At 48.4% G+C, this 12,779-nt stretch overlaps 1 protein-coding gene across 1 annotated transcript in view; it reads left to right on the plus strand.

Moving 5' to 3' along the window:
- Positions 1-12,779, plus strand: part of zgc:162200 (uncharacterized protein LOC558638 homolog) — a 33,128-nt gene that overhangs the window by 8,558 nt on the left and 11,791 nt on the right. Inside the window, exons 3-7 of the mRNA XM_062541791.1 lie at positions 1,072-1,284; positions 2,883-3,035; positions 5,813-6,313; positions 9,085-9,954; positions 11,511-11,681. Coding sequence (XP_062397775.1) covers positions 1,072-1,284; positions 2,883-3,035; positions 5,813-6,313; positions 9,085-9,954; positions 11,511-11,681 — 1,908 coding nt within the window. The remainder of the gene's footprint in view (positions 1-1,071; positions 1,285-2,882; positions 3,036-5,812; positions 6,314-9,084; positions 9,955-11,510; positions 11,682-12,779) is intronic.

The raw sequence follows: 12,779 nt of genomic DNA on the forward strand, positions 1-12,779 counted from the left end.
TGTGCACAGAAATGTCAGAGTGTGAGCAGTGCATTCTTGCATCCTCATCTTCACTTTGCAATGTCGCCCCAGAGAGTGTAAAGCCAGACGAATCCCTTTGTAAATCTCACACCAGCTCCAAAGGGGCCCTGTCCCCTCCGTAAGTTAAAGTGAGGAACGCACACTTCCCCCTGTCTGCCTCTTAGCTAATGTCTCCTCGGGAAGATTTCATGCTGTTCCCTCTCCTGCCATCCTGCACTGTTTTACGGGCCCACAAGACCTTTCTTGTGTCTCCACCCATGACCAATCTATCAGACGAGGAGCCTTGTTCTGGACTTCCCCATGATTAATGTGTGGGACAGGAGAGGTGTCCCCTTGTTTTGTCCTTAACTAATGCCCCAGGCTGAGGGACGTCCCCTTCTCCCTCACGCTGAGCCGTGACTGGTGGCTCGTAGACCAGTTGGCTTGGGTGTCCGTGCCCACGGCACTGTGACCAGGCTGTGTGAAAGCTGCTGGCCTTCTGTTTATGTTGGGAAGGGAGGGCCTCCTTTTATGGTGCGGCCATTTTCTATAGACACGGTTGTGGGGTTGCCCTCCGGAATTTCTGGTTGCCTGGGTAGCCAGAATGCGATGATGTCACAAAGAGGGTAATGTATGCGTTGGAGTGTCCCCCTGGATTGGTCGGTTCAGGCGGAGTGGCAGTGTTCTTTGAGGACAGTGTTGTTGTTTACTAGCCGGTGGGAAGTAAACAAATTCTCTCTCATTAGAGATACATGGGGACTGAAACCAGGCGTTGTTTAGCAAAAATGCGTCTTGTTCCCAGAAGTCTCAAACCTGAAATATTTCCAGATTAAACGAAAGTGGAACTTGTGTTTGAAACTATTTGAGATGACTCCCATTTGGAGTGCAGGAAAGAAAGCACTTTTCCCCCCAACTCGTTCTATGCTGCCATTACACTTGAATCTTGCTCCTTGTCTACACATAAACGCATTAAGCTGAGTCACGAGAATGAGGCAGGGATTGGTATTTGCTTCATAATTGGCCACACCAAAGACTGATTTTGTGCGTGTGTGTGTGTTTGTGTGTGTTTAGGCCCTGGCGGACTCGGTGAACAGTCATAAGCGAGCGGCGGCAGACGGCGAGAGCCGAGAAGAGTCTTTGCTCCAGGAGACGGCCAGCAAGGAGGCTGCCATGGCGACGCGCATGGAGGAGCTGCAGGTGGAGCTTCGGCAGGCCCGCATCACATTGGCCAATGCGCTTTCAGAGAGCGAAAGGCTGGGCGGGCTCTCAGCACAGCTCAAGAAGGTAACAACCAATCAGTATCCACTTATCCAATCAACAGATGCCAATAATTTATGTTAATTACCAGTTAATTGTTCTTATGTTGTGCAACTCATTACAAACGCAAACGGATGACCTTTAACCTCACTGTCAGCTGGTAGGATTGTGCCTAAGACCAGCTGAGAGAACGATAGAGTTGGCATTCCATAGGTGTCTTACAACACAGTAATAACATGTCAGACTGCTTAGGTATGTTGGAATAGCCTTCAGACCTTCCAGTCAGCCATCAATCATGCCGTTAATGACTTCTTCCTGTCATTTACAGGTTGTCAGAAAACAATTAAATATGTTTTTTTTTAAAGCTAGCTAGCTAGCTAGCTAACTAACTGGCTGACTAGCTGTTGACATTAACTTGTAGACTGTGTTGTTATTGTTTGGTTATAAAGTGGGTGGTATTTGCTTAACGTGACGCCGGCCCTGTAGTTACCACTTGGAGTCACCACCCTAGTGCCACCCTGAGTCTCGCTCGGCTCTTGGTGTGCCACCAGACAGCAGTGGTGTACTGGTTAGCGCATCGGGCTTGTAACCGGAGGGTTGCCGGTTCGATCCCCGACCAGTCCACCACGGCTGAAGTGCCCTTGAGCAAGGCACCTAACCCCTCACTGCTCCCCGAGCGCCGCTGGTTGGGCAGGCAGCTCACTGCTCTGGGTTGTGTAATTCACCTCACTGTGTGTTCACTGTGTGCTGTGTGTTCACTAATTCGGTTAAATTGGGTTAAATGCAGAGAACTGAATTTCCCTCACGGGATCAAAAAAGTATATATTCTATTCTATTCTATTCTATTCTTCAGACAGCAGGAGGCCGGTGGCGGCAGCAGGACGGAGAGCGGAGGCTCAGCTTGGCCCGCTCTCTCGGGTAATGAGAGGGCAGTTGGGCGGCTGGCTTTGACCAGGGCTCAGGGCCCCTGTCTAAAAGCAGCTGCTGCCCGGATACACGCTAGCTAGCTTCTGCGCTGCACTGCACAGTGCACACTGTGTTCAGCCAACCATAACTGCATGCATGGTCAGGATTTGTGTGTGTGTGTGTGGTGTGTGTGTTAATGCAGGAAGTGTAATGTTGTGCACATAGTGTGTGTGTGAGTGTGAGAGCAGGAAGTGTAATGTTGTGCACATACACTATGTGTGTGTGTGTGTGTGTGGCATCAATGATTACAGGAGGGTAGCTCTGTGTTCTGCATTTTTTCTTTCCTTCCCTCCACCCGGTGTGTTTTTGAAGGCGGGCATATGGACCGGCTTTGACTGGCTTTGAGGTTTCATGAGTTTAGCCAAACTGTAATCAGAGCCAGCTGAAGATGCCTTGGTGCCGCCTTATGCTGTGAAGTGCACGCACACTCACACAAAACTACATGTATATTGTTACAAACGGATATTGATTAGTGTGTTTGTTTGTGTACTGATTGTGTACTGTTCTGTTGTTTGTTTTTATGTGCGTGTGTGTGTTGTAAGCTTGATGAAGTTGTACATTATCAGTCCTTCCCAAAATTATTCGATCTTGTTCCCCTTCTTTGCAAATTTGGATCCAAATAAAAGCATTTTAATGTGTTTGTGTGTGTGTATTGTCAGGAATGCGAGTGCTTGGAGGCTGAGAAGGGTCACATGCGTGATGAGATGAAGGAGTTTAAGGTGCGCGAGCTTCAGCAGCTGCAGGACAACAGCGAGCTGGAGGAGGAGAACATCTCCCTGCAGAAACAAGTCTCCGTTCTTAAGGAGAACCAGGTAAGAACACTCCCATGCACATATAGAACATTTCCCTGCAGAAACAAGTCTCCGTTCTAATGGAGAACCAGGTAAGAACACTTCCATGCACATAGAACATTGCATTGCAGAAACAAGTGTTGGTTCTAAAGGTGAACCTGGGAAAAACACATCCACGCACATAGAGAATGTTGCACTGCAGAAGCAAATCTCCATTCTAAAGGAGAGCCAGGAAAAAAACACACACACTCTCCCACACAGACACACACACACATACACATACACATACACACACAGCACATTGCACTGCAGAAACAAGTCTTGGTTCTAAAGGAGAATCCAGTGAGGAGACATTCACATGTAGAGCATCTCACTCCAGAACACACACACACATACACATACACACACACACACACACACACACACACACACGTGCACACGTGCGCCAGACTCCGTTCTAACAGAACTAGGTAGCATGTACTTCACAACAACAAACAAGTTCCCCGTAGCTTGTGGGAAACAGTACATTAATATTGACCTAAATTCGCGCAAGTCGTAAAACTAGTGGGAGGGGGGCTATTAAGTCACCAAGTAATGACTCATAATTTAGGAGCCTGTTCCCAGCCGTTGGCACATGGCGCATCACGGCGGCCGTGCTTGTTTGTGGCTGTGTGGCATGGTAGGCCCTTCTGTCACTCCCTGTGGTAAGAATGGCAGCCTTTGTGCCACGGGCTGGGCCATCCATCTTGTGACTGAGCCCTTTCCTTCCCCCTTCCTGTTCTGGTGCCACGCTGCCCTCTTCTCTCCCTCTCCACCCTCCCTGCCGCACAAACGCCCTCTTTGTCAAAGGCATGACCCCAGCTGATCCTCAACAATAGCCCTTCTTAAGCAGCGCGGTCAGGAGACAATAGCGGCCAGCCAGTAGCGCCCAGATTAGCTGACTAACGCTATTAGCTGGCACTGTGGCTGGCCAGCGGCTAAACGACAGACCAAGTGACACCTGGGGAAGGTATGCTAAAGCATATTGCCCTACATTGTCAACATGATGATGCATAGACAAATCCTATTACCGTGTGTGTGTGTGTGTGTGTCTGTCTGTCTGTCTGTATGTGGCCCATATTTTCTATATTCCAGGAGTCTATAGTGTTGCCATAGGCCTATTATAAAATTAACCTCTGACTGTGGAATGGATTTAACACTCATTTGGCTAGATCTGACCCAGATGTGAGCCAGACCTGGGCCAGAGGCTGCCGATGATGTTTCCGACGATTTTTCACATAGATCTCTGTTTCTCGAGGTCACCATGCACTGTCGGTATGAAAAAAAAAAAAAAAAAAAAAAAATGTACTCTACCAAGTACATGGGGGTTCATGAACATGCCTCCAGAGTGAAGCACTGTAGCTGCCTGGTAGCTAGCCATTGGCTGCTGCAACTTGAGCTAGATTGTTTTTGTTTCTGTTTTTTTTTGTTGTTGTTGTTGTTGTTGTACCGACAGTACTCAGTGACCTTGAGAAACAGCGATCTATGTGAAAAATCTCTGGAATTCTCCTTTAAAATTGATGGTTTTTTTTCTTCCCACTGCCCATTGTTGCTTGCTGTCGGAGGTTCTGGCTCTGCCCTCGTAAAGTCCTCCCTGAGACCATTTCAATAAGCCCTTTTCACAGTGTGCGGGTGTCCGGCCATGTTGATGTTGACCATTTAATCGGCAGGGTAACACTTCCTGTTTCTGTCTTTCCTGTGGACCGTGTTGTTCCAGAGGAAGTTAGTTTACACTGTGGCGACACCTTGTGAAATGGGCTTATTGTTATTTGCGTAAGATGGATTGTAAATAAATTGTGAGCGGACTAGTTTCTGGGGGAGTTCCTTCTGTGTGTGTCCCTTGTCTTGGCGAGATTATGACAGGGGGTCAGACAACCCACAGCTTACTTCCTTAGGCCTCGTTAGGGTCATCGACCTGACTGAGGGCTTGGCCAGGGATCCACACCAGCCTGTGGCATTTCGAGTCCAGCATGTAAACATGAGCGTCTTGGCTCACACATACGCCTTAAGATGCATGTGCCTGTCAACTCAGTGTCACACACATCCGTACAATCTCACAACAATGGTGTTAGTGTATTAGTGGTAATCACACGTGCATCCAAACACTCTAGTTTAGCGCTTGTCCCCTCTGTCCTCTCTCATGCAGTTTCTTTCTCACGCTCAAACGCACATAATAGGTGTTATCTCTCTCCCTCAATTTGTAATGGGGGCTATTGGAGTTAAACAAACACACACACCTCTATCTCTCAGAAGCTCGAGTTCTCCCTTAAGGATTTTTCACATAGATATCTGTTCGTCAAGGTCACAGAGTACTATCGGTACAGAAAAAAAAACTCCTAACACCTAGCGCAGCCAGGCAGTTACAGTGCTTTTTTTTCATACCGACAGCTCTATCTTTCACATCTTTGTGAGAAATTGCCGGAATTAAGGAGGTTGAAACACACACACACACACACGTCTACACTCACACATACAAACACTCTCTAACCATAACCCCTACTCTGTCCAGGTTGAGTTCGAGGCCCTGAAGCTGGAGCTCTCCCACAAGGAGGAGGAAACATGTGCAGACACACACACACACAGACACACACACACAGAGACTCTCTCTAACCCTCATCTTCCTCCTGTCACCAGGTTGAGTTCGAGGCCCTGAAGCTGGAGCTCTCCCACAAGGAGGAGGAAACATGTGCAGACACACACACACACAGACACACACACACAGAGACTCTCTCTAACCCTCATCTTCCTCCTGTCACCAGGTTGAGTTCGAGGCCCTGAAGCTGGAGCTCTCCCACAAGGAGGAGGAGCAGGAGGAGCTGCGTGCCCAGCTGGAGGAGGCGGGCCGGCTGCGCGCCATCGCGGAGCGTCAGCTGGACGAGGCGCTGGAGGCCCTGAAGGAGGAGCGGGAGCAGAAGAACTGCCTCCGCCGCGAGCTCTCCGCCCTGGCCCTCAACCCCTTCGACTCCCTGGGGCCCCTGGAGCTCCACCTCGGCCAGCTCGACGACAGCCACGACAGCACCGGGGGGAAGAGGGAGGAGGACGGGGAGAAGGCCGACGAGGAGGACCAGGACAGCGGGTTCAATAACGGCCCGAGCTCCGGGTCCAAGGGCACCAGCGGCAGCGCGAAGCCCCAGCTGAGGAGCTCGACGCCCAGGAGCAGCGACGCCTTCCTCAGGCCCCCGGCTCCAGGCCTGGTGGCCGACCTGCTCAGCGAGTTGCACCTGTCGGACAGCCAGAAGCTCAAACAGCAGCTGCTGCAGGTAACACAACTGAAGGCAAAGGATCACACACACAGTCGCATGCCCGCTCACTCAGGCACTCTTATTTACACTCAGTCACTCCTGTGCAAAAACCACACACTGATGGTGAGCACCTATCATGCCCTATCAGAGGCCCAGAGAAGTGCAAACGTGTCGCTCACCAGGGGAGCGAGATTTGCATCCCATTTACTTAAGCTCATGCCTTAGCCTATTGCATTCAAAATGCCTCTCAGCACGCACGTTGAGACACACAGACACACTCACCCACACCGTATGTAAATCAGGTGTGCTCTCGAATGTGCCCGACCTGATGCTGTGATGGACCTGTAACGGCAGTTTCCTGTCGGATCCCTCACCACATCCTGTTGCACACAAGCAGGCAGGCAGGCTGGCACACAGTGCCTCTCTCGACCCCTGCAGGAGGGCATATCCGGACCTACCTGAAGCATGTTTTATCGGCTGTAAAAATGGCACTTAGCTGCCCAGATGGTGCAGCAGCACTTCCCTCCCCATCAGGAAGCCGGGTTTACAGGCTGGTCTTCAGGAGTGGAGTCATAGATAATTCAGCGGCGTTGAATAATGCACAACGCTCTTCGCTAGGCCGCCAGACTCAACAGCTGGGCTTAGGAGTGTGTTTACTCAAGTGGAAGCTGGGGCGTCTGTAGTGACACACACACACACAATGTTCGTATTGTGTGTGTGTGTGTGTGTGTGTGTAGAAGTTGTACCTGCGTGTGCATCCTGCCACAGAGTGTCTTAAACGTGTTCACATTCATTGGCACGTCTTTACATTTCACAGTGACTGAAATACTCCACCTATCTATCTCAATAACATAATCGAGGGCTGTAAAGGTAACCCCTACTCATTTATAGGGATGTAACGATTACCGGTGTGACAGTAAACCATGATAAAAATGTTGACGATAACAATTACCGTGTTCATTTCGAATATCATTATTATCACGGTTGATACTACGGTATGGTAACCGTGTGTTTAATTCCTCCCAACTTCATCCGAGCCTGTTTTTGACACAAGCTGGTAGGCTACTATGAAACAAAACTTTATTTTACTAATTCTGTTGTCTAATTGATGGATTTAACTACGATTTGGATAAGGCTACACCTGCTTTAAAAGGGCGCAACATTTTCACCCCAAAACGTGCGCTGTATGTAGCCACTTTGCATCTTTTTATGTAGGCCTACATGTTCACATTAAATCTATTCCACTAACGTTATCAGGAGAATGCTGTGAAGTTTTATGTTGAGCGCTGGGTGTCAATCATTGGATATAACAGATACCAAACTCCAAATCATAAGTTATGCTATAAGCACTAAGCAGCCAATTTAACATTTCCAGCCAAGGAAAAGTGAGCACAATGCCACGGTAACCTACCTACAGTGAGCTATGGAATTTAGTTCATTAGGCCTACTGTTGTGTTTAATTCAATTTCCGAAAAAAGCTACACAGCCCATTGGCAAACTTTTACATCTTGAGAGAATTCCATCTAGGTAACTATCCCGTTAGCTCACGCGTCATGTCTATCAGGAGCCTATACAGTTGTCTAGTGCTCACCAAAATCATAAAGTTAACATTGCAAGACACTTATCTTTTCTATGATTCCAGCAATATTTTCTTTGACGTGTTCATTTTTTTAACATTCATTTTATTCAATGAAAACGGATATCCTTGAACTATGCACGACAACTTTCCTAAAACCGAATGAAGGTTAATATAATCAGCCTACTTCACGTATCTCTTAAAGTGACAGGCACTCAATTAGACCTACACAACACTATGACAACACCCCTGTAGACAAGTGTAATAGTTTAAAAATCAATATGAAGTATTCAAAATACTGAATATGTTTAGCTATAAGTAATTATGCAGATCCTAAAATATTATAAACTATTAGCAAAATATATAAAGTTTATGAATTCAAAATATGCAATAGAAACAAAACAAGCCATTTTCACTGTGTGTGGAGGGTTGAGCAGAGACTAGGATTGCCACTGCTGTGAATGATCGGTATCCTGATGAAGGCAGTAAGGGTTTGCCTATATTTTTAATGTAATAAACACCGTCACATTTTTCTTTAAACTATTTCAGCTTGTGTACACCTATCAGTGCTTTCTTAACATATCGTAGGCCCTAAACACATTTTCTAAAATACCGCGATAACACCGAAAACCGTGATAATGTTGGTCACTATAACCGTGGGGTTAAATTTTCATACCGTTACATCCCTACTCATTTATAACAATTATAACCTTTGACCTTTTGGAGAGACTGGATGTTTTTGCCGTTATCAGCCTAGACTGGTGTGTCTTAATCTAAGGAAAGTCAGAGGTGTTATCTCTACCTTATCTGTGTTAAAGTGGAACAACGCACCTGACCTTGAGACAGAGTGTTGATATTTCCACCAGGGACAGCTCCGTTAGCCAGCTAAAACTTCTACTTTCTTATCTTGAAAAGAGGCACAGGTCGATCACAGATCAGTGCTATTGATAATCCATTGTCTCCAATCGCCCAATACTTATCCAATGCATGAAGGAAAGGATTGTTCAAACCGACATCCTAATGGCTCAGACTCCGATATCATAAACTGAGAATCATTGTAAGAGCCCCTTTATCTATGTGGTATTGTGTATTATACAACAGAACTTCAGACATGCTAATGCCAAACAATATGATTTACATTGTTTATGCTTCTTCTTCTATACGTCTTAACGTTATTTGTGTGTGTGTGTTCGCTTGTCGTCCTCACCTACAGGTGGAACGTGAGAAGGCCAGCCTGGCCAACACGGTGCAGGACCTCCAGAAGCAGCTGGTTCTGTCCAAAGAGGCCCTGAACGAGCAGCAGGCCAAGATGGACCAGCTGGCCCAGAGGCTGGAGGCCGCGCTCGCTCCCCAGCCGGCGGGGCCCAAACTCGGGCAGGCTCACCAGGAGAACGGCCTGGGGGAGGACGACGGCGACTACTACGAGCTGGACTCCAAGAGCGCGGAGGTGCTGGAGTGCCGCATGGCGGCGGCCAGCGAGGAGGTGTCGCGCCTCCGGCAGGAGCTGAAGGCGTCGGAGGCGCGCTCGGCCGCCCTGGAGAGCCGCTGCCGGCAGGAGAAGGAGCGCTGGCGCGGCGAGGCCCAGGAGCTGGCCGATAAGATCCGCCAGTGCATCGCCGCCAGCCGCCTGGACCAGGAGCGCATCGGGCAGCTGGAGCGCGAGATCGGCGCCACGCGGCGGGTGGCCAGCGACTCGGAGGGCCACCTGAGCGCCACGCAGGAGGAGCTGCTGGCCTTCTCCGAGGAGCTGTCGGCGCTCTACCACCACGTGTGCGTCAGCAACAACCTGACGCCCAGCCGCGTCACGCTCGACTACTACCGCGACGGCGGCGGCTGCCGGGCCGGCGCGCGCAGGGCGGGGGGGGAGCATCAGCATCAGCACCCGCTCCGCAAGCGCAGGAACGGCGAGGGGTACGGGCGCAGCAGCCTGGGGGAGGAGCCCGTAGGAGGAGGAGGGGAGAGGAGCGGAGAGTCGTCTCCCGCCTGCGGGAGCTGCCCGGGGTCTCCCACGCCGGACTTCAGGGACCCCACCAACGTCAGGAACCTGGTGGCCGTCATCCGCTGCCAGATCAAACACCTGCAGGTGAGTCCGAGACTCAGGCTGACCATCTGTCTGTCACATCATACAGACTCAGAGACCGAATTAAGTGGAATTGATTCATCAGCTAGAGGCAGTTGGCGGCCAGAGGGGGGGGAAAGGGGGGAGGTTGTCTAAAAAATTGCATTTACCTCGCCTCACACAAAAGTTGCGGGGGGGAAAAAGAGGCAATACGCGGTCATTTAAGTATGTTAGTGGACAATAACATACTTAAATGTAAAGATATAATTTGCATATCATTTAAATGCATGACCATGTCATTTTAATATTTGTATCCTTTGTAGTGTTTATCTAAACCTCTGCAGTTCGCCTACAGAAAGGACCCAAAGCTGCCCTCTTTTGATCTCCTTATATGGGCAAAGATTATACCGGGATCTCCTTATATGGGCAAAGATGGCAGCTTTTGGGTCCTTTTTGTAGGCGAGCTTCAGAAATGTATGTTCTACTGAGAGTAGTGACATGGGGCAGGAAGTAGATACTCGCTAATGTCAAACGTCCTGTAAACTTATGACGCGGCAGCCCCTGACTGTGACAATGATCTCTAATGGAAAGGTCATCTCGTCATATCTTGCTAGTTCACTTCAGGCATAATCAGCCAACTTATCAAATGCTTCAAGGTTAACCTTCAGGATCAGTACACCAAAGTCAAAATTTGAATGTCATTCCCTTGTGGAACTAACCAATTTATTCAAACATTTAAAATATTATCAGAACGGGCAATTCCTTGGCGCTTCGGTGGACTAGTAAAGGAGGAACATCAGTGCAACACAGATGTTTACTTATTTCTAGAGGTGGTTTACTTTAATTTCAGAGGTGGTGCACAACAATAAGTGACTAACATTTCACTACATTTTTACTACATCTTCATCCATTGGAAGCATAGGAAAGAGTGCCCAATTTCTTAGACTGCCATCATCATCAGGTGTGAAGGAGCTGTACCCTTAGTTAACCTGTTAGTTTTAAAAGAGAATGTAAGCAATGTAAAATATGTTCTCTGCAACCTTCTATAGCCCAGAGCCTCTTTTGACCAGTCTGAGTGGTTCTCTCTGGCTGACACATAAAATTGCCTCATGCTGTAGATTTGCGTGGTGTAGACTAAAGCTCAGTGCAGCCATGTTTATGCAGGCTTGTAGAGTATGACAGGCTTACCCTAAATGTAATCCTAATTGAACATGTCTGATTCGGGCTTATTCAGAGAAATCGCTCATAAGCTGCTTTATTTAGGCGGGAACACTTCATTTTCGCTGTTGTATTTCATCTCAAAGTGGCATCTCTGCAATGCTGCAGCTAATGCATAAATCTGCGTCTCATCTAGGAGTTTGCACGGTTTGTGACATCCCTTGGAAGTTGTTTCTGTCTGTGTATTTGAGTGAATATGGTTTGAATTGCTGATATTTGTTTATATGATGTTTGCACGCCTGGTCTGTGTGTGGAGGAGGTCTGTATTGCATTTGTGTGTGTGTGTGTGTGTGTCAGTGAGTACACTATATATTGCGCTGTGGAACTTGACCCCTGACCTTGTGACCTTTGGCCTTTGCTAGGTGGCAGTGGACCTGTGCAGGAAGCGGGGCACGTTGCCGTCGGCGGCGGGGTCGGACGCGGACCGGGACACCGAGGCGCTCCTGGAGGAAGTGCTCAAGCTCAAGTCCCTGCTGAGCACCAAGAGAGAGCAGATCGCCACGCTACGCACCGTCCTCAAGGCTAACAAACAGGTCAACATACACACACACACACACACACACACACACACACATACAGACCTATATTCCTAGACAAGCCAACATCCGGAAAGCTCAAAACCGGAACAGCTGGTAGAGGCACATGGAAGCATGTTGTGTACTACCTAATGAGCCTGCCCAATTTATTTAGGGAGCTGCTGCCTCACGAGCCATTTTGATAATTCATAGAGAAACTGGAGCTTGATTAGTCTCTCTTTATATCTCTTAAGATCGTATGCAATTTTAAGCCAATAACATTTGTTAGGCAGCCCAGGCTCCGAAATTGGGCAGCAAACAGTCGGGGGAAGCCTGGCCCCCCCCCCCCACAAAACAAAACCACAACCCTGTGTTGATTTTTGTCTGGGAATACTGACCAGAGGGGTTGGGCAGCGAGGGAGGGTAATGAAGGATGCATGTTGTTTTGGACAAAAGTGTCTGCTAATGATTTTAAAGATAAACATAAACAAGCGTGACTTGCCAACCGCGCCTTTAATTAGGTGAGAAGAATGGTGTGAGGATGGCTGCCTGAGGGTGTGGACAGTTGATTCACTGAGCCTAGTGCAGCTCTGGGAGCATGACGGGGGAGTGTTTTCAGAGGTCACTGAGTTGCAGATTGGGGGAGAAAGTCCAAGTTTGTTATTAACATGCTCGTCTGTTTTTGAAACGGCGACAGACGTAAGCTGTATCTCTGGTGGTGTATTCAAATCAAAGCTCTTCTCTATTGAAAGGCTGGAATTACTCTTCCAAGACGAACACCCTCTTGAGTTGTCAGTGGCATGGCAACCAGTCAGTCATCTTGCTACTTTACATGCACGGCGTCTTAGCTCTAGAATTGCACGCTGTAATAATAACAATAACAGCCTGAACTGCTGACCCAGTGCCTCGTGGAGAATATGAGGCCAGTTTGTTTTCGGTTCAGCAGCCACAGCATCTGGGGGATATTTCTGTATGTTTTCTTTCTCTTCATCCGGTGCTATTTGAGTGGCTCTTTCATACTCTTGCAGTCTATCAGTCTCTCCTTCAGTCACTATTTGTGTGTGTGTGTGTGTGTGTGTGTGTCTTGTTCAAGATAGTGTAGCATCAGAAGGAGGT

Source organism: Sardina pilchardus, chromosome 7, assembly GCF_963854185.1.
Source record: "Sardina pilchardus chromosome 7, fSarPil1.1, whole genome shotgun sequence".
NCBI classification, from domain to species: domain Eukaryota; kingdom Metazoa; phylum Chordata; class Actinopteri; order Clupeiformes; family Clupeidae; genus Sardina; species Sardina pilchardus.